The 22,851-nt window shown below is 37.5% G+C and overlaps 1 protein-coding gene across 1 annotated transcript in view; it reads right to left on the reverse strand.

Annotated features, from left to right (window-relative positions):
- Positions 1–22,851, reverse strand: part of ADGRG2 (adhesion G protein-coupled receptor G2) — a gene marked incomplete at both ends in the record, with an annotated part of 46,275 nt that overhangs the window by 12,083 nt on the left and 11,341 nt on the right. Inside the window, 15 exons of the mRNA XM_082278928.1 lie at positions 1,409–1,565; positions 1,875–2,073; positions 3,645–4,333; positions 4,836–4,896; positions 5,521–5,603; positions 6,929–6,963; positions 7,084–7,123; positions 7,946–8,019; positions 9,599–9,666; positions 10,238–10,285; positions 11,396–11,437; positions 12,702–12,734; positions 12,845–12,889; positions 14,237–14,278; positions 15,620–15,661. Coding sequence (XP_082135054.1) covers positions 1,409–1,565; positions 1,875–2,073; positions 3,645–4,333; positions 4,836–4,896; positions 5,521–5,603; positions 6,929–6,963; positions 7,084–7,123; positions 7,946–8,019; positions 9,599–9,666; positions 10,238–10,285; positions 11,396–11,437; positions 12,702–12,734; positions 12,845–12,889; positions 14,237–14,278; positions 15,620–15,661 — 1,658 coding nt within the window. The remainder of the gene's footprint in view (positions 1–1,408; positions 1,566–1,874; positions 2,074–3,644; positions 4,334–4,835; positions 4,897–5,520; positions 5,604–6,928; positions 6,964–7,083; positions 7,124–7,945; positions 8,020–9,598; positions 9,667–10,237; positions 10,286–11,395; positions 11,438–12,701; positions 12,735–12,844; positions 12,890–14,236; positions 14,279–15,619; positions 15,662–22,851) is intronic.

A 22,851-nucleotide genomic window follows, 5' to 3' on the forward strand; every position in this document is an offset into this window, starting at 1 on the left:
TCTCAACATTCTTGTTGCACATTAGTCCTTTACACACAAATATCATCACCTCAGTGTTCCTGGGAGATGTGAAACCTTAGTAGTACTGCAGAAAGAATTTATCTGAGTATTCAAAGAATGGCTGTAATAAGAGTAACAGTGTGAACTCCCCACAGTGCCCTAACAACTTGGTTTAACTCTTCTGTTTAGAACAGCACACTCCAAATGTTTTTCACCATGCATCCCCTAAAAGTTTTTGAGCATGAACCCCAATATATACTCATCCAGAAGTTACATGTATGTATTACTGTATTAATATATTACTTAAGTTATAAAAATAAAAATTTTTAAAGGAGATAAAAAATTATTTTTGGAAATGTATTTTTTATTTATTGATCATATAAATAACATTTTCCCACACTGCAATGGACTGTCGTGTGCACACCCTGAGTACTCAAACCCCACTTTGGAGATCACCGGTGTAGACAGACCCCAAAGAAATCCTGAATCAATTCCACAAAAGCACTCCTGTTGCTCTAGTTTGAAGTAGATGATACTTACTGAAAATTTTCAGTGTTTCATTGCCAGTGCCATGCAATAAAAAATCATTCCTTAGCAAATACCTGTATGTCAGCACTACTACCTCCTAGTCACCTCACATTCATGCACTATATAATGCTAAGAAATAGAAAATAACTCAAATGTTAAACATTTACATCATTTTCAGTAACACAGAAAAGTTTCAGTACTACTTATGTCTCACAATACATTAAGCTATTTTCTTCTCTGAGGAGGCAGAATATCCCAAAATTTGTCCAAAACTTTCCATCTCTCCTTGATTAAGCCTCCTAGGCTGGTATTGTCCAAATTATTATTTTCTCTGCCAGGAGGGAGGTTTTGAATGAGATAAAGGGGATCCAACCAAACTTTCTAAGCACTTCTTTCTTGGTGAGATGCCATCAGTGACAAACATCTGAGCATCATTATCCAAGCAACATACATGGTAGTTCTTTCCTGGAACCCTCTGCAATTATTTCTTTCAAACAGATGAAGCCATCTGGCAACATTCCTTGACAAATTTCAGCACTGTCATGGTGGTTGAACAAATGACTCATAATTCAGGGGATTTGAGGCAAAGTTATTCTTTGCCAAGCACTTTGTCCATTCTGGTGTTCTAGCTGTAACCTCTCCAACAGCTTATTAGTTCTGCCAGTTTCTGCTAAGTCAGCTGCCATTTTACACCTACTTACACAGTTGAAAATTAAAGGAAAAACTATGGAGGGCTTAAAAAAAAGTCTGAAAATAACACGAACTAAAGATCCTGAAACTGACATAAACAAATAACAAACTCATGTTCATATAAATATAAGACCATAAACACTTTAAAAAAAAATTTGAAAATTTGTAAGTATTGTAAGCATTTTGTAACCTGGAGATCAGCTGAGTCCTGGACAGCAAAAGACATTTGGTTGGAGCGGATTCTGTTGGTTTTGACAACTGCCAGAGCCAAGGAAGGGGAGACAAATTCAGCAGATGATGTCGATAAGTTCAGTTTTAAGCCAATATAGTCCACCAGTTTTATAATTCTGTCAAATAAAAAGTATACTTAGTATTACCAAGCACATACATCCAAAATTCTGAGGCAAGTTATGGTTATGGAGCAATAATCCAAGTGTAGTGTAAAATGCTCACTTATTATGGTGTCAACACAAAAAAACCCCAACGTTTTCCATGGCATTATATTACAGTACAGCTGGTAACATTAGAATGCTTGTCCTTCCATTTTGAATAACTACATTAAAGAATAAGAAAAATTCTTCTGGATTATGAAAAAGCGAAACTTGCTGAACACATTTTATGAAGACATCCTGTAATCTATTGCCAAAATGACCTACCTGTTAGAAATTTGCAGTGGTAATGGCTGAGAAGCAGTGAGGATACCGCTCACCTCACTAACCATCCTTTCTACATCTTTTGGCTCTACTTTTCCAGCTGCTAAATCATTTTCTATTTTGGACACGATTTGCTCAGCTGTGGCAATACTAATGGTAGTGTGTTCGGAAGTTGTATCTGTAGTAGCTGAGAGAGTTTTTCCTGTGACAAATGAAAAGTTAAACATTGTGTTCAACAAATGAAGTAAGCTTGGAAAAGCAGAAAAATTAAACAGTTCTCTTGATCAAAAAACCATATCACTACTTGTAAGGTTTCTCAACGAGTTATATAATTCCTCCCTATCAGCTACTTTGCAGTGAGCAGTAATTTAAATCTCATGAAAACATAAGGCAAGGTTTCAAATTGCCAACATTAATTTCACATTTTATTGATTTCAAAGTTCCTCTCATCAGACCATTAATATATTAAATAACCTATTATTTTGAATTTTTAGCAACTGAATTTCTGAGAGTGTCAGAAATTTGAAAAGAAGCTTATAAAGATGTGTACAATCTTCATAAGAAAATACATAGCCAGTAACAATATTCCCAGTCAGTAATAATATTTTAAGGACGATCCAACATTATTTTGTGATATTTTAAATATTAAAATAGTTTAAAAAAAAATCTGCCTTTCTCTCTGACTTATTTTTTTTCTGTCCAAAAAGCATTTGTTCTATTGGGAACTTAGCACAGTACCTCCCTATGACAGTTATAAACCAGTGTGTAGGGTGAGGTATTACCACAGCCAAAGGCATCAGAATGTATTTTAAAATACATGCACATCAAATGAGAGTTGTCTCAGGGTTTTCACATAGAACAGAATCACAGAATCATTTAGATTGGAAAAGACCTCCAAGACCATTGAGTCCAGCCTTTGACTGAACATCACCTTGTGAACTAGACCAGAGCACTGAGTGCCATATCCAGTTGTTTCTTGAACATCTCCAGAGATGGGGACTCCACCACACCCCTGGGCAGCCCATTCCAATGTTTAACAACCCTTTCAGTGAAGAAATTCTTCCTGAATTCTTCCTGATGTCCAACCTGAACCTCCCCTGGGCACTCCTATCCTGTCACTGGTTGCCTGGGAGAAGAGGCCGACCCTCACCTAGCTACAATCTCCTTTCAGGGAGTTGTACAGAGTGATAAGGTCATCCCTGAGTCTCCTCTTCTCCAGACCCTTCCCCAGCTCCGTTGCCCTTCTCTGGATACACTCCAGCACCTCAATGTCTTTCTTGTAGTGAGGGGTCCAGAAATGGACATGGGATTGAAGGTGCGGCATCACCAGTGCCCAATACAGAGGGACAATCGCTGTCCTGATCCTGCTGGCCACACTATTGCTAATCCAGGCCAGGTGCCACTGGCCTTCTTGGCCACCTGGGCACCGCTGGCTCATGTTCAGCCACTGTCAGCCAGAACTACCAGGTCCTTTTCCTTCGGGCAGCTTTCCAGACACTATTCCCCAAGCCTGGACTGCTTCCCAGGGTTTCTGTGACCCACGTGCAGGACCCTGCACTTGGCCTCGTTGAGCCTCTCATACAACTGGCCTTGGCTCATCAATCCAGCCTGCCCAGATCCCTCTGTAGAGCATTCTTACCCTTACCCCCACCCAAAGGAATTCACAATAATTGCAAGGTCACCTCTCATATATATAATGCTGTTTAATGAAGTTTCAAAGTAAATCCAGAATATGGCATTCAAAACAAAGAATTATTTATTTGTCATATTTACCTGGGGTCCCACGGCCATCAGCAGTAGAATGAGGACGAGAAGCTGAGACAGAATGGTTGACAGGACTAACAGTAGGGGTCAAAGATATTGTGAAAGGAGTAAGGGGAACAATAGGTACCGTACTAACATTCTTGCTACCAGATATAAGTTGGGTTGTAGCAGGAGGAATTTGTGCAACAGATTTGGTTATAGCCTCAAAGTGGCGATTTATAATTGGAAGTTTGTGGGGCTCAGAAGAAGAAAGTGCAGAATGTTTAGTGAAACCTACAGAAGGAGAAAGTATTGTAAAAGTCTTGTTAAGGTGTACAGCATCAGATTTAATTGAGAAGGCAGCATTAGTGACAGATTCTGTTGCAGCTGTGGGAACAGTGATGGATTTACTGGAAGTTATGGAAGAAACAGTTGGCATGGTAGGTGGAGTAGGAGATTCAGAAGAGGAACGTGTAGTGGTAACACTGGTGGAAGACACAGAAGTTTCAGAGAAAGGGTTTGTAAGGGGAGGTGTGGAGAGAGTTCCAGAAAAATAAATTTCTGTGAATGGTGGGATCAGCGGTCTAACTGTGGGGCTTTGTTTAGCAGAAAGTATAGTGGGGGGAATAAAAGAATTAGATTTGAAGAAAGTCTTTTTAGGGAGAGAAAGAGAATGAGGGGAAGGAACCCATATGGAATGAGGTGGCACTTGTATAGTACTGTAAAAGAAAAAAAGGTTAAAAAAATCCATGTTAAATTTAGCATTGTTTCTACTTTAAAGAAAATGAATTATAATAGCGGAATATATATGAATTATATGGACATAATACTAATAATGTGTATTTTAAAACCAATCAGATTGGATGTTTCATGCTCTAATATTTAGAGGGTTCTTACATTCTATTTTGCTGTAGTTGTTAACTAGCAAGTCCATAAATAAATACTGCTACTGTCTTTGCTGCCTGTTCTGAAGGTGAGCTGTTGTTGAACACAAAAGCTAGATGCATCAGGGAAAAAAGTGAAAAAAAAAAAGGGATAAGAAGGGAGGGAAGGGAAAAAGGGAAAAAGGGAGGAAACAGAAGTGAGCTACACTGGAAAATGCTGGTCAGCTTTTTCTTGTGGAGTCCTTTCTGCCTATTACACTAAAGCATGGAAGTTTACTCTAGCAAAGTATTAGAAAATTTAGGAAATTAGCAAGTCAAATTTTGTATTTATACTTACTACATTTGTAATTCTTCAGCAGTCAAGGAACAATACTTCAGTGATGAACAGCAGCATTGATCTGAGATGACAAAGAACCATTATCCTTAAGCATAACAACTGCTAACATCATTAAGTAGAATATTTAACCATGTGTATTAAGTCTTTAAACAACATAATTTATTTTGAAGTTTGTTATGAAATTAGTTTTGCAAAACAAAAGAACTCTTGACCAGTCAGAATATTGCCATACCCCTAGATTTTTGTTCAATGCCTGACAAGTTCAGAGTTCTCTTTTTTTTTTTCAATTTTAAACAAACCAAAAAGCAACACTTTTGAAACAGAGACAAATGGTATGAGCCACTACTCCATCCTGTCACAACATCACTAAGAAAATTTGGCTACTTAACAATCCTTTCAATTCAGATTGTCATTTCAGCAAGACATGTTCTCAGCTTATTTTACACCTAATCCTTTCAAAGTGTGCTCTATTAAACCCAGTATTTTATACCAAAATATTTTTGTAAGTTATTTCTATCACACACACCCCCAAAAATCAGAAGGCTGCATTTTTATGTATTTATATTGCTCAAAACAGAAAATATTTTGATCTAAAAGTAAGTAACTACCTTGTCTTCTTAGCTACTTGAAGACCACATGTAAAGACATTAAATTGTGATGAGATTGTGTTTAAAGCACAACTTACCAAGTTGGCTTATTTTTGCTTTGTCTGTTAAACTGCTTATATTCTTTCTCTCAGCCAGCTTCATTATGAAATTGCAGTGTGTACTATAATAAGAAGAAAAAAGCTTAAGGCTCAAGAAACAGAGCTGCCTCCTCTTTACAACACATGAAACTAACATCAAATGCTAAGTGTGAAAGCACATTTTTCCTAGGCTCTGTCAGATTTGGGCATATTTTTAATGCATATAAACCCCTATTCCAGGCTAATTAGAAGCCCAATACATCAGTTTGTGGCACTTGTCCCTTACCTCTACTATGGCGATTCTTAAATGGGGTCCTCCCTGATCAATGTTGGCCATTAAAGAGTTGATAATTTTGTAAAGATAATAATGTAATCTCCACTGCTAGTGTAAATATGCCAGTGTTTATGAAACTTCCACCACCTGGGCAAGACAGCATTCTTTCTTGACTTTAGAGAGAAATTCAGTGACTCATTCAACCATGTAACCCCACCTTTACGACTACAGTTCGACAACTTGAAGCCCTGCCCAAACTAGTGAAGCTCCAGTAAAAATTCTTCATGTTCAGAAAATGCAAACACAGAGATGAATGAAAAGGCTTCCTTCCAGCACATAATAATGAAAAGATTACCCTAGCAACTGCCAGTACATGACATGAGGGTGTGATCTGAATACTTTCTGTCTATATTATTTTAGTGTTTTGGACTTTTCTTTCACCCTAATCTAGGAAGATAAAGTCCAGATTCAAGTATTTATTGGGGAAATAAAGTTTCACATTTTGTTTTAGAATACAGTGTTTCCAAGCTGATAATTTTAAAGGACAATTTAATGGTGAGTAGCAATTAAACTGAGAGATTTTATTTTTGTTTCAGGGCTTCCAGGATCACCTCTCCATAACGGCTTTGCCATTCTGATAACCCATGGCTTCCAGACTCTGAACTGGTTATTTCCTCAGGCTTCCCTACCCCAAGGATGGTTGGTTGCTCAAGCTGAAGAACAGCAACTTGGGAAGTCTCAAGCAAATCCCTCATAAAGATTGCACTGCATTCACAAGTTCTGTAATTCTGGTGCTCCCAGTTATGTGACTCAGCTAATAGCAAGATGCAGAAGAAATATGACAGGAAAGCCTGTGCTTCAGCAGAAGACTGATGAGAAGTACATCAAATACACTCGGGTTAAACGAAACCAACAAACTCGAAACGGTTTTTTCAACATCACGAATGCCAGGAGAATAATGAAATCAGAATTTCTTTGTTAACCTATATATATTTCTCCAGCCTGTTTCTTGAACTTCTGAACTTCCTAGAAAGTTTGTCTTTTTCTTCTGTTACAGAGCCATGCATACTTCACAGATCACAAGACAATATATGAGCTTTTAAATATTTGATCTTTAAAAATTTAGAAACAAACCTCTGGTTTTCTGCACTGCATTCCATAACAGATGACTGTAATGACAAACAAAAATAGGAAAAAATTGGTTTATAAGGAGAAATCAGGAATGATGCGTTTTCAGAAGCAAGTTGGAAAAAAGTTCTCCAAACAGTAACAACAATTGGTAATCTTACCTCACTTACTGCTCGCAAGGTTTTGTTGAACTCTGAAATGCTTTAAAATGAAAGGTTACTGTTATGGAGGAGTTTTAGTTATGTTTCTAAAAACAATTACAACAATTTAATAAAAAAAAAATTACAGACAAAAAAAATTTCCAGTTAATTAGTGATTTTTTTGAAGTCAGGCCAGTTCTAATACTGTAAAACCACATTTCAAAGCATTAAACATTTGAAGAGCTGACTTATTAGTCACTACACAAACTAAATTTAAGCCTCTGTCATCACATTTGAACATCAACCCACTGTAAATGTTATTTAAAAGAACAAAAGATAAATCTTAATGCTGCATTTTGACAAGCATTACTTAGAATAGAATTCTAAATTTATATTCAAAGCCACAGAAATAGAATGAGTAAAAAAAATGCATTTCTTGCACCAACAAGATTTGTCCTGAAAAATCACATCTTTGTGATTTTCAGGACAAGTTTGGGAAATATTCACTCATTCAAACCTCTTCTTATAAAGACAGGGAAAGAAAAAACTCACCAAAATAAAGTCATAGCTATGACTTCAAGAATGTTTATTGGAGAACATGCAGCTAGGAAAGTTCTCTTCTTAATTTCCTACCAGATAGACTGGAATCCTTAAATTATAACAAACATTTGGTGTACCATTTTTTTAAAAGAAACTCCAGTGGTACATAAACTGACTAAGAGTATTCTAAAAAATATTAACCTTATGTTAAGGAGCAAGAACGTACAACTTGTGAAATTTTTAATGTGCAGGAACAACACAAAATCTGCTCAACACATGGAAGGTCTCACTTCATCTTTTTCAAATATAACGAAGATGTCAATCCTTATTCAGAATTACTTACCTCAGTTCTTGTGGGGCATGTGCTGGAATTTCAATTAATTTTCTGACTTGAGTGTGAGTGGTTATGTTATTAATCTGTTAGAAAAAAGATCCCACGGCTAAGTACAGCCAGTAATTTTCAGTCTTAAAAGAAAATTGTTCATTTCACACATTTTAATAGGCTGAAATTACAAAGATAAGAAGCACATTTTCTCATGAATACACTGCAACAAATATTTACCATGACATTGTTGTCACAACTTATGGAAGGAACTGTTGATCTAGTATAGACCAAATCCCAAAATCTGATTTGTGAAAGATAGGGGCAAAAGGACAGTGAACTCACCATGTCGTATGTTGGAAAAAGAGGAATTTGGCTTAGTTTGCAACAAAGACAGCTTAGACCAGACACTGAATGAATTTTTTAACTCTAAGTGCAACAATGAGACAAGCTCCATAACAGACTCAAGTAACAGATGACAGAATGCTGCCAGTGAGAAGTCAAGAACTGCATGAAAGACATGGCAGAACTGAGCTAAATAAGTATGATCTAGCATTAGTGTCTGGGGATGCACTGAGGTTTATCTAAGAGCCCTTTCTATATATGCATTCTTATGCTCTTCTGGTTGCCAGCATTACAGGTTATTTTTACATTTCGTGCAAGCAGCAAGTGCCATGAGGCAAAACATCATCTAACATATGTGGTATTGACTTCCCCTAAGAAATGCTCTTCTAAAAAGCAAGAGTTTCAAGACATGGAAACCAGTTTTTCCAGAAGCTGCAGGCATAACGTTACCACGCTAGGACAGTTTCAGTAGGCATTATCACCAGTGAAACACAACATAATGTTGAGGTGGGGCATATCCCCGCCCAAACTCGATGCTCCATGTGCAGCTGTGCAGTAGCTCTCCATGCATATGTTGTTGACTACTCTCATGCTTTCAGGGACTGGCATGTGAAATCTCAGACTGAGGACTGACAAGGATGTGTAGGATAAAGATACAAGGTCCTTTTTTCCTTCCCTCAGTTTCCATCTGTAACAATTAAGCATTGTTGTCCTCATAGTATTATCTTGATACTCAATCATCTATATGGTCCTTGCTGGGCATGACACTGTCCTCTCAAAACTCTCTTCTGTTGTAAAAATGGACACACTCATGTCAGATAACCCTATTGCAAAATTAATAACTCAGTAACCACAAGCCAAAGAACATAGAATGATCATGCAAAAGCATAATTGACAATAAACACAAAAAACCAGAACTATTTATGAGAGTCTCAACATGAATTATTCCAGGATATAATCCAACTTTAATTATGCCCAAATAGTTGCCACCTAATGATGCTCATCTTCTAAAGGCAAGTGCCTAAATTAAACTCCAAAGGAAGATCCTGTGTGCCTAAAGGTAAATTCTTGAGATTACCCAGAGCTTCCCCCTCCTTTCAGTGGCCATGCAGAGAATACAGGTCCTTACTGTAGGAAGTTAACTTAGCTGGAATTCTAAAATCTAGCTGCAAAGCAGCTTTTAAAACAGAGTTGTTGCATCCACTGCAAACAGTATCTTGTACTGCAAACACAGTAAGAATCATGTTAAGGTATCAGTATTTTAAGTGTAGACAAAAAAACTCATTTCAACCTTCCTCACAATAAAGTTTTAAAAGAAAGAATACTTACTACTGCTACATTTAGTGATGCATTATTTTCTTCACTTGCCCGAAGCTTTACCTTGCCCACATAGAACACTAAAAGCAAAAGTAAAAAAAGTTAGTAAAATCAATGCTAAAACACAGATGCAAAATTTTTTGAGAATTGAAGATTTTACTGTCTTGTGTTTTGATACGAGGGAAATAAGAATACTTTCACTAGCTTATATAGTGTGCAATTGTTCTTCCATCTTATCACCTATTTCAACAAATAAACTCGCCCAGTAGCTCCATTATTTTCTATATATTTAATTTTGATGGCTGTCCCTAAATTCCTTCTCGTTAATCTATTCCCAAAACAGAAAAACTGCACTGTGTGTTACTATTAATAGAACTCCATAGCATACTTGTTTCTTGGGGTTTTTTTGTAATTGTTATCTGCAATTGTGTGCCTTTGAGAAACCAAAGATCAAAAGTACAATAGTCTCAACACTACTTAACCTTCCCCCGTTTAATATTTTTAGAATTCATATAAAATCTCTCTAAATTTACAAGGAAATTTATTACAGACCTAGCTTTTACATGGCAACTAAATGTTGCTTCATTACTCAGAGTATAAAATAGTTGGACAAGATTTTTATTAAAAAAATGGGAAAAGAAAACCACTTACCTGAATAATTACAGGTACGTGTTACGTTGCATACAATGGTTTCTCCTGCTATAGATTTTTCGGGAAAAAAACCAAACAACCACTGAGTAAAAAAGTTAAACATAAATCCAATATTAACACATGTATTTACAATCATTCCAGTGTTTGAAATGTAAATGTCTTTATCTTGTGCAAGTATTTGACATACTGTCTAGGCTTCACCTCTTTACAGCTCTTACCATGACATTTTCCAAGACTCAGTATTCAGAAGTATTCATGCTGCCTTTGATTAATAATTTTGAATAATTTTCTGCAACAGTTTTGACAGAAGACTTACATGCAAGTGGTCTTCATTTTTTTTCTTTTAAAAAAATTTAAATAGAAATTAGCATATAATTAATAACCTCTTCAAATATCACAGAATTCAACCACTAGGCAGCACATTATCTGCTTCTGAGGATCCTACTATGGCTCCATATGATAGCATGAAGCTAAAACTGCTCTACCTGATGGAATTCAAACTATGATGACAGCAACCATGTACACTCATCTAGTAGAGCATGCCTTCATTTAGTTACAGCAAGCTTTTGGCTGCTCCATATTTGCTATATTTTTAATACTACCTACACTGCTGAGAAATAACACTGATACTAAATTAGGGTACTGTAAACAGATGGCTCTGTTGTATAATATAAAAATAAAGCACTGGAAAGATATTTGCATCCAAGACAAAACTCCTACACTTGTTCATTAAAACGAAGTGGCAGCACGACTTTCCTTACTTAAGCAGATGGATTGGCCCCCATTAATGGAAAAAAACTAAATTCTACTTTTTCTGCTGTTATCATTAGTTAGTACCAAATGAGAAGGCTTTTTTTTCCCCACTTTCTCTGTGGTACAAACATTTGACTGTAAAAGTTTGATGCTTCATCAGTTTTATCACCATCAATAAATAAGCCATCAGAAGGTACAGACTGTAAGCTGGTGGTAATATTCAAATTATTAGAAAAAAACCCAGTTTTTCAGACAGCAGTTTAGAGTAAAATAAAGTTGATGGTTGGACTTGACGATCTTAGAGGTCTTTTGCAAATTTTACGATTCTGTGATCCTAAAAACTTAAAACTTGATGTTTTGTGTTTGAAGCACAAAAACATATCAGTAGTGATAGATGAAACCTACCTGGTGTTATGGTGGAGTAATAATCAGTGGTTGTAAGTGCTTCTGTTAAAAAAAACAAAAAGAAAGTCTAAAGTTTCACTTTTTAACTTCAAAAAACTATAAAACACTGTAGCAGGGGGGGTCCCGTGAGCAGGGGAATCCAGCCAGAGTCACAATACGAACACCGATACGATTTGAGCATCGTGCTCCAGTTTTATTATTCCATTACACCAAGTTATACTTTTTCCCAAAGTTCACGCCCCTTTCCCACGAGAAAGCCTCTAAGCAGCGGGGGAGCTGACCAGTGTGTACCTTTTCCCAAGGCTGTTCAAGGCTGCCAGCTAGCAGGTGCCTTGCAAGCCTATCTTCAGCCTGAGGCCCCATCAGGGATACTTCTGCAACAGCCCTGGGATGCCCAAGCTCTCCTGGGGTATCCTGTATTCCACAAGGAATCCCTCTACACAACACACGTCACAAAAATAAATTCTTATTTCTATTTCAGACTCTGTGTTTCCAGGAAAAGTGTAAATACATGACAATTTACAAGAAAATGAAGTTACTTTCAGTGTGGGAAATGCAAAACCAGCAACTGGAGTAAGATCCATCCAATTATATGTTTATATCCCCATCTGAGCCAGCGACTCCTGGCTCCCTACTGTTCAGAGGAGAAAGGGGTGCTTTTACAGTGGTTCCCATTTATCCTATTCTACATGAGCAATCCAGTGTAAGATCAATCTTGTTCTACAAATGTGTTTTTCAATTAACAACGAAGAATAGCAGGATGTCCAGCTCCTATACAGGCATGGAGGAATCTGTACTGATGTGGAATAAACCTTGTTTCAAATGGCAAAATCAGGAAAGGAAGGGGTAGCAAGTTCTTCGGATTGAGTCTTCTCTGATACAACCTGGCAACTCTTTGCAAGAACATGTATCATGTAAGTGTCATGTATTTAAGGAACGGGGTGTACATTTTAGTTCCGTTAAACAACTTAAATAGTTATCGGAAAGCATAGAAAACATTTCATATAGATATACAAAACCCCCTATATACATGCTAAAAAATACATCTGCCCTGTTTGAGTTTTGGTAAGCAATACAATATTTTGAATGAAAAAGAAAGGTTTACAGGTCAGTTAAGTGCGCCTCGGAGCCCTAACCATACAGACTTAAAATACAGACTGCAGATAAATACAAATTTTAAGATCATGTATGAAAATAATTTGGAATAAACGAACCCCAATTACTAAAAAACCCAACAAAAAAGCAACAAACACAAATGCAACAAACATCTCCCTTGAAACCTTGCTCTCTTCGTGCAAATTCTCACCTGTACTTTGTGTAGTTTCCTCTGAAGACATATCTGAAATAGAAAAATTCATAACAGTAAAATCTATAAAAATAAAACATAAAAAATCCTAAAAGTCTAAATCCAACAAAATCTAAATAAGAGAAACAGTAATAACATCTTGCCTGAAGAATTAATTGGATATGTGATAAAAGTAACAATAGAGAATTCTAGGGAAAAAAAGATAAAAGTAAAAATTGTATTAATAAAGTATCCTACCTCTATGAATTTTTGAGAAAAAAGATCAAGCCTGCAAAATGCTGAACATAAACTGAATATTATTTACCTAAATTTCATTTTAAGAACAACTTCAAAGCTTGTTAAGAGTGTTCACATTATTCAATACTAATAATTGAAATAATGTTCACATTATTTCAAAAATCTGAGTATCTGAATACAACCAGCTTGGAATCAAATGTCCTCCTTTTACTGGTTTCATTCTTTCAGAAGATGCAGATAAATTTTGCATATCCAATTGCAATAACTGCTTAACCTCAAGGACCTTTTCCTGCAGGAACTCACAGCATTCATAAGCAGACATGACACACTGGGTTTGACAAACTGTCTCTCCAAAAAAGCTATTTTTGTCACTAAACATATATAAATAAAATAGAGTAATGATGCAAAGTTCTTTTCAGCAAAATTAAGACAATAGACAAATATCTGTGCTTAGTAAGAATATTTTAGGTGTCAACACAAGAATAGAAAGTGGTTAGAAGACCACTTTATATCACTTCAATATGACAACTTAGTAACTTTTTTTAAATGGGCCAGAGCAGATTCACAACAGAAGAAGAATTTTCCAAGGCAACTAACAAGCAGCCAAAATATGAGCAATCAGAGTGAAAAGTAATGCTGGTTTCATCTACTTGGCCTTGTATATACTACACAAATACTGAATGTGATGCAGTTGTTAAAGATGAACCATTCCCAAAGAGTGACTACATCTGCAAAACAACAAGATCTTGTGTGTCTTTTATCCAGAACACTCTATGTCAGTATACATTAAGCAAGAAAGCAACTGGCTTTCACACAGCTTATTTTGGTGTGTCTCATTCTGAATTTTTTAAAAATGCTTTCATAGATGATGCTTATCATCTCCAGTTCCAGAAGTTTTTAGAGCCTTGTGTGTGTGTGCGCATGTGTGTAGTGTAATCTACTGCATGAAATAACATCTGCCAGGGTGGGAGGAGATGCAAAGGAGCTCTCACTACAGTTTTCCTCCTCTGCCATCTCAGCAAATTCTTCACTATTCAGATAACTCAACAAAAGGCTCCTGATCAAGGAACTTGCACCTAACTTCACCCCCAAATACCACAGCCACAAGCCATGAGTGATCCTATAAGGTAAGGTATTTCATTACAGTGTAGAATGAAACAATTAATTTTAAATTAGAACATTTTAGTGTTGGAACTCTGTTACATTACAACGTTCCTGCATTACCACAGATAAAAGCAGATTTACATAAGAGGAAATAAAAAACATTGCAGAAATCAGTAAAGTCCTGACTTTCTTACCAGAAACTGTTGTTGCAGCTGATTCTTCTGAATCTGTAAATTCTGTTTCAGGTTAAAAAAACAAACAAACAAACCCATTATGAAGTTCTAGACACATACATGATCATCCTCAGCAGGCTTTTCTTATATTATCAGAAGTTCACTGCATTCACCAGAAGAGGGCAACACCTGCTCTTTCAGAACAACACTTCCAGGTTGCCAAAAAAGGCAGATATAGCAACCTCTGGTTAAAAAAAAAAAATTACAATTTTTATGCACTCAAATAGAATTCAGTGCAAGAAATTTTTTTTTTCGAGAAATTCTGGACAGTTTGAACAGTATAATGCTAAGAAACCAAAAATTATTGACCCAAGATTGTGCCACACTAGCCTGAAAGCTACATGCTTATCCTGAGCGCCTTGCTAATTGTGGGAATGGGAATCAAGCATACACAAGATGGCTCTAGCTGGGTATGAAGAGCTCTTCTCAGACTTTTTACAATAACAGTGATACTTGCCACTTAAAATTTATCCCATTCATATGTATTTTCTTTTCTATCCTGCAAAAAGCAGCAATAAAAAAACCCTAATTCATTTCAAGTTTGAACCTCTGATTTCAACAGGAACCAGCCAACTGTTTATATAGCAACCACTAGCTATTAGATTTTTGATATTGTTACAGTCAGTATTTTGATCAAAAATAATTTAGGAAATTTGATATCTCATTCACATAGCAACTTTAAAGTTGGCCCTTTCAGTCACTGAGTGGTTTTTGACACTGTCAGAGACATATCAAGTTACAGGTCACAGTTATCATAGAAATAGAATCTAAAGAACAGCTGGATGCAAACATGAAGCACTATTCAAAAAATATACTTAAGTTATTTCAACACCTCTCAAAGGTCAAAAGTCATCCTCTAATGTTGCTTACAATACACTAATTACACTGTAAGGCCTTTTCTACTGCTGCAGAAGACTTAAATCAGATATACCAAAAGTCCCTGAAGAAAACTGGATTTTTTAAATTAAAAATCGTAGACAAGGAGTTTCTGAAATGCTAATCACTAATTAATTCCTTGCTCTAGTAAGACTATTTTGCTTGCCTTACTGAAAACTAGCAATAGCTTCTTTCCAAAGGATAAACGTGAATACAATTTCTGTAATGATGGGAGAATCAGAATCATCTCAGAGACTTTATTTTCATTTTCTCTGGAAAACTACTGATGCTATTTGCACCACAAAATTAGCTAATAAGCCACAAGGATGATACAGAAAATTAATTTGCAAATGTTTGCACATGCTTAATTATCTCCATGAATTACAAAGTAACAGCAGCGGCCATCTTCCTACACACTTTCTAAAATAGAAGAACAATGGGGCAAAATCCCACAGAACCCCAACATACCTGTAACTTGCTTTTTGCCAGGCAGCATAGCAGTAGTTTCAACTGCAAAATAAGATGATCTTTTAGGAGCAGAAGATTTAAATATATTTGTACACATGCATACACATACACTTATATAAACACTATTTTAGATGTGGTACTCACCTCACTTCAAAATAGTTTGCACAACTACTTTGCATCCATTAAGAAATATTTGTCAAGACTTTTTGAAAGCTGAAAGTTGAACTCTTTTGAGTTCAGTTTTCCACTCAGATTATCTTTTCATACTTATGGAAGATACAAATCAGGCCATGAGCTTTCCCACTTCTCTTCCATTGCCAGTGTCTTCAGAAACCTATTCAGCACATTTGCTTGAGTGAAGATGAAGCAGACTAAAATAGCAACAACTAAAAATGTAACATGTATATGCACATCATGATGTGCATGCACATCATGTAGACACACATCCAAGAGCTGCACCACCAAAATACATCTAAACAATGAAAAATCAGGCTGCCAGAAATGAAGCAGCTCAGGTGGACCTGGGCTGGGATGAAAAGGTGAGCTATTTCCAGCTCAATGGACCCATGAAACATGTCTGCAGGGAGAGATGCAAGACACAGATGGGCTTTTGATCAAGGGGTGGATCTGACAATTGAAGCCATCACACTCATGAAAGTGAAATGTGACATCATCAAGTGAGCCAAGTGACTAAAGCCTCCCTGGAAAAGAAGATGGTGTCCGGGCTATCAATGAGGAGGCCCAGCAGATCCATTAAATCACACCACTGCAGCAAACCTGCCACCAAGGCAAGTGCTATGTGCTTCCTGTGGCAGACAAAAAGCAGCAGATGACTCCAAATGTTGCCTGCACCCTGTCACCACTCAAAACACCACCCCGGGCCTCTAAAAACAAGTGGCAACACAGCATCACCTATACTTAAGGCACTGTTACCTACTTCAGCATCTTGAATAGGTGAGACCCTGTCTGTTGGGCAAAGAGGAAGAAAAGCTCTTCTCAAGTCACTGAACCTGGTGGGTCACTAGGCACAGTCATGATTCAAGCCCACAGGGTAGCAGAAGAAGAGAGATTCTCTCTGAATTGCTGGAGTTGGTGGGAGAGTTTCTCCACAGGTAATGCCTTGATACCTGGCCAGTCCATCACTGCCATGGCACACTGGTGGATACTGAACTGTGCCACAAAGCCCATGTACAATGGACATCACCCAGATTCTTGGGGACCTTGTTGTTGTCTAGGTTGCTGTAGACTACCCCCACCCCTGCTAATGCCCTCAGACACTGGACACCTTCCTTCTTCCATCAGTGGTGGTCCACTTGCACCTGTAGTCTAATTGACCATCCTCAGACTCTGAATCCAGTCATCCAAGCTCCAGTCTCTGTGGGACCTCCAGTAACCAATCACTTGGAGACGACACACAGGAAAGTGTTCTGAGGGAACAAATTCCTGGGTAGCAAGGTATGTGGGAGAATTTGGGCAGCTGCCTAGAGCAGTATTCACCTCTGATGGCATGGGAGTTTACACTCAAACAGGCAAGGAATCCTGGTGAACCGGCACACCACTGGAAGGATGTCTTGCTTACACCGAAGACAGAGACTTTTGGTCTTGTGTTGGGTCCTGGCATACGCCCACCAGGCCTGTGTCCCATGCCCTGGAAGGGGCAAGAGGACCTCTGGATGTAAGGACAAACAAATGGATGCTGCAGCTAAATCAGAGACACAACCCTAACCATAACAGTCAAGGGGAAACTATGGAAGTGGAGGTTGACACAGTCAGGGAAGGAAGAAGAAGATCCTCTTGAGGTGATGTAGGAAGACAACTCAGAAGAGGTAGCCTGTTCTGCAGCAGGACAGCCACAAGAACAGGAGAGGGAAATGACAGAAATCAAAAAAGAGACAGAAATTATCCAGTCCCTATTCCTGAGCAAGGTGTGAGATGCACACAGATGACAGCTGCCAGCCAGGTAAGCAGATTGCTGCCTGGCTACCCCAATGCTGGGATACTGAGACCAGTGATCTGAAGTCAGAGACAACATGAGAGCTTGACAAGATGAAAAATGTCAGTTCATTTTTGTTGAATATCATACACTGCATGAAGCTAAAAGCAGAAACTCTGAAATATGGCAGGATGAATACATGGGAATTGGATTCATTGCACTACAATTTTTTAGGAGTTTTCCATGCAACTGTAAGTTTTAGTTAATTTGCATCCTGAGTAGAAATTTTCTCATGTAGAAGAAAGAGGGAGAGAGAACCAATATTCTTAGTAAAGTAATACATATCCATTAAGTAAAAGGTACAAGTAAAAATTCACACCTTTTTACATACCAATCTACTGAACTTAAACTCCTCCAGTAAAGATAAGACAAAGTTACATCAAACATCTCATTTGAGACAACTAGGCTTCTGCCTACAGAGAAGTACAATTGCTTTTTTTTTTGACATCTAGAACTGTATGAACTTGATAGATCATAAAAATCTGGATATAACCTTAATTTTTATAGTCAATTTTCAGGAAAATTAGGACTTCTCACTATATTGTAAGTCCAGATAAAATACATATTTATATTATGTAAGGAATATATTCTAGAGCTCTTACATAGAAGTGCTGTTACTTTAACACTGTAAAGTGATTAGGAATTACAGATACCATAAAATTATTTTCTTAACACCTAGTGTAGGCTTGGGGAAGACCCTTAAAATACAATACCAACTTAAATAATATGCAGAACTGAAGCAGTAGCCAGATAAGATTATTCTGTATTGCTTAAACAGTAAATACTTTTAAAGGTAGAATGGTGCGAATAAAAATAATTGAGTGAAATTCTGGTTAGAGAAGGAAGCACCCTTCCACAGGTGGGCAGTCTGACTTTCCTACCACAAAAAGTGAATTCTATCTCCAAAAGTTTACCTGTCACTAGTCCTGTCCTGATCAGTGGTTAGGACCTTGTGCAAAAGCCCTTCTCTCCAAAAATAGCTCTGGAGGAAATTAAATTCTCAAAAGGAACCCACTTCTTGAATATGCAGCAGCTCAGAGCAAACACCACCACACTGCTTCTTCTGCCCACTTGAAAATGAAATCTGTACAGGGAATCTAACTTTAAGATCTTTCTCACAAACTCTTTTGGATTCAGTGTAGACAGTCTTGTTGTATACAAGCTGCCTTTTGCATCCTCCATACCCCTTCAACTTGCCTTGCAAATTTTTGTGGATACAAGTGGTACCCTGAGGTAGGTACAAAAACTGTACATTAACATATCTAGTTTTGTAGATTAGGAAAAAGACAGTGAACCCTAAAAATGCCAAATGTTTTTAATAACACATCCAGCAGTACAGGGAGTAAAATAAGCTAAACGTGAGCCATGCATATGGAGCTGGCAAATGCAGCAACTGATGATGGCATACATAATCTGAGGGACAATTTTTTTATGGACACCAGTCTAACCACAACTCCTCTTATAGTACAATAGTCACATGCCTACAGTTGCTAGAAATTATCCATGAGTATGAGACTTGTCATTTATCAAGGTGCAGCATTAAGTTCATTAACCAAGCCTTTCACCAGAATCATCACTGCATACAGAAAGGAGGAAGGAGGAGAGATGTACATATTAATTTATTTGTTAACCCCGTGTTTAAGAACAAGAAAAGAAAGTGAATAGGGTTTATTTGCAGAAGGATTAGGGCTCAATCTAAAATATCCCTAAAGTTGACATGTAAAAAGGAAAGTAAAGTAACTTAAGATGTGTTAGTTACAAGCTAACGGAAAATTTATTGCCCTTAGGTTGTTTACTATTGATAAGAGCATGAAAATCCTTACCTGTGTGAAACTTCCATTTATTTGCTCTATGGATTTTCATTTGCAACACTGTTAGTTTAGGATCACCAAATCAATATACCTAACATATCCTATTCCAAAACAAGGGATTACACATCATAATAACACTTTGCTACATTTTCTCTAATAGAAAACACTCTTGAAGATTCAAACAGTAATTAAATAGGCAAAACCCAGTATTATTTTTCGCTTTTGTTGCAAGGGAGATAGAATAGGCCCCCACAAGAACTGTTTGGTTTCTTTTCTGAGGGAAAAGGCAACTTGATTAAATGAGATAAGCACCAGTTTCTGTTACTAACATGCATCATTAGAAACAAAAGCAGCAAGCCCCTTACTGTCTTCATATCACTTTGTACTGTTCCAACACAAATAGCTAGCTAAGCGACGACTTGGGAATCCCATCTGTGTAGGCAGAGGAAACTCTTCCACAGGTTTGAAACCTGTTTAGCAACTCTCACCATAGCTCCATACCACAGCTGCAAAAATTGTGACAACTTTCATTTCCCAATGACTTCGTCTCACAATGGGAACCAGTGTAACTTCAGCAGCTCCAGTCAGGAGACTAAACCTATTAACAGTACTTAAGGTTAGGTGCACAAACCAATATAGCTCTGAGAGAGACCAGGTACCTGGCCTAGTCTAAAAAAACAGCCTTGTGTTTACAGCATTCCTTAGCATGACAGCTTTTAATTCTCAGGCTACTGGACCTTTTAGGACGAGATGGTCTCCACATGTCCTGCTGAAGCTGTTCCACCAAGAAAAGCAGAGCTGAAAAATCAATTCAGCCAAAGGGAAAGAAAGGCAGAAGGAGGATTTGTAACACAGTGGTCAAGATGGGACAGATGGTTCTGGTCCCTTCACCAAAGGCACTGTCACTCAAAGTACACCATTTGTTCAGTAGCTCAGGCACAGGATAGAGAAAAAGCCCTTAAAGCATGAAAGGTGTACAGTGTTCTATCTCCAACTGTGATAATGGAAAAAAAAATCCTTTTCTTCTCCCTACCTTCAATCTAACTTAGAAGCAGTACAGTCTTTCTTAAAATTTTTGGAAAGGCAACACCCTTTCTGATTCACCTGTCTTCAGACAACCTGGTCTGTGAGAAGCAGTTCAGTTTTTCCAGGGTGGAGAAGTGAGAAGCAGCTGGAATCTGGCTGCTGATAACAATTTTGTGCAAGAATGACATTACTGGTGGCAGTTTCTTGTCCTCCTGTCTCAGGGGAACATTGCTGCTGCTGACTAACACTGTTTTACCTAACACTTCATGATCTCCTTTAAACCTTTGCAGAAAGCATCCTCTGAGCAAGCCACTACTGGGCTTTCCCAGGAGGAGAAAAACAGTCTGAACTTTAGTGAACTAGAGCCTCCCTATGGACTCTCCCCCTGTCCAGCCTGTGTGATAGGTGAGGAGGGGCAGGGGACAGCACAGTGAGAAGGGCTGTGTCAGCTAGCCTCTGTGTCAGGAAACACGTGAAAGAATGCAAGGGCAGCTGCTTTCTAGTCAGCTCCAGACACCAAACAGGCACTGAATGTAAGGAGCAGTAACAGCCCTGCCAAGCTGTAGAAGTACAACATTCCTGGCAGAGAAACATACATTTATGAACTTACACATGTAGGGCCTAGATGAGAGGTTTATGGAATGAAGTGACTAAAATTTTACTTATATTAATTGAAAAACATGACAAAAATGAGAACAGTTTGTATTAGCACCCAAGACCATTCTTTCAAAGCACAGGTAGTCTTGATTATGTTCAGCTTTCACAAAACAAATCAACAGCAAATGGAAGAATCCCAAAGGACAGTTTGGTGGTTATGTAATTGGTCTCCTCAAGCCACAGTACTCGGCTGTCACCACAGAATGACATGAGATAACCACGACTGTATGTTGCTGCTAAGATCAGTTTTGACTTACAAATAAAAATAAAAATACAAGGAAATTTATAAAAATAATATTTTCTAAATAAGAAATTACAGCACACTTACAGTGCTGAAAGTTTTTTCACCAAAAATTCAACTCATTCAGTCAGTGGAATTGATTTGCATGAAAAATTCCCACGAGAAAGGCCAAAGCCAATCTTTTAATTCCAAATAGAAACCTAGTATCATTTCCTGGCTTATGTAATTACAAGCATTTAACATTTAAAATGTCAATTCCATATTGCAATTTTTAAATCTATACACATCCTCTTCTAAACATTTTTACAGGCAACAATTACCTGTTTATTACAGCGGTTACCAGAACTGTGCAGCATCCACTGCACTCCATTTGCATTCAGTGAAATGAAAATGCCCAGCATTGATACCTTTCACAAGACTTGCTCATGAACAAAACTGAGTAGCTCACACTGCAAAATTTCAAAATGGTGCTCTCCTAAAACCCTTTTTTTTTCAGAAACAGGCACTGAAAATATGAGATTCAATTCTCCTATTCAAATTAAATCCATATTTTCCATTAAGAGATTGGGTTCCTTTAACATTTGACAAACCTTTCAGCTGAATAAACGTTCTGCCAAAATGAACCATTCTGTCACACAAGGCATTTGTAACAATAACACAAAAAAATCCTCCACAAGTTAATAGTTGTTAGTTAGTTGCACACTGGAAACATTAGCCTATCTTGATTTTCAACGTAAGGTAGATTTTGAAGCACATTGTATATAAGTTTACAGGATAAAACTTAAGTGTAATCTTAGTTTTATATTTTGGTGCCCCTCGTGACCCCGTGTATCTGCTCTGACTCCCTGTGGTGGCACCATGGAAGAAAGGATGAATTATCACTGGCCATTAGACAGAAACAAATGTCAGAGCTTGTTTGCATCAGGCTCGGTCACTTTGGCCAGTTCATTTTTAGTATCTTTAACAGAAAATTTAGGCTTAGTATTTTTAACTCAGCTTTGATGCTATACCGGTTGTAAGAAATTAGGTTATAAATTGTTTTTATCTGTTTGTGGAAAGCTGTACATTAGATACTGAGGTGAATCAAATTACCACTTCTCTGGATAGCTGATTACCAAAAAGCCACTTTGTTTGGTATCACAGAAGATGGAGGGAACAAGAGCAAAAAAGGGAAGGTCAAACATGCGTTCTGTTAATAGGTACAAAGTAAAGTGCCACTTGACTCATCAAAAAGGCACTCCAGAGCTAGGTATTTTTTTCACATCACACTTTCTTCAAGAGCTTCTAGAGGTTTCTACAGTATTCTGTCCTTACAGTTTTAGGAAAAAAAAAATGCATTGCGGCAAATAATTTCCTTTTCCATCTTCTGCTTTCATGATCCACTCAGTAAGCATAATAATACAGCCCAAGGTTTGGTACCCAGCAGGCTGGGATGCAGACCGGATGAGTGACGACTACATTTCCACTTTCTCCCTAAGGATGTAAAGCCTTGAGACTTCACCCT

Source organism: Coloeus monedula (assembly GCF_965178545.1).
Source record: "Coloeus monedula genome assembly, chromosome: 3".
Taxonomy (NCBI): Eukaryota; Metazoa; Chordata; class Aves; order Passeriformes; family Corvidae; genus Coloeus; species Coloeus monedula.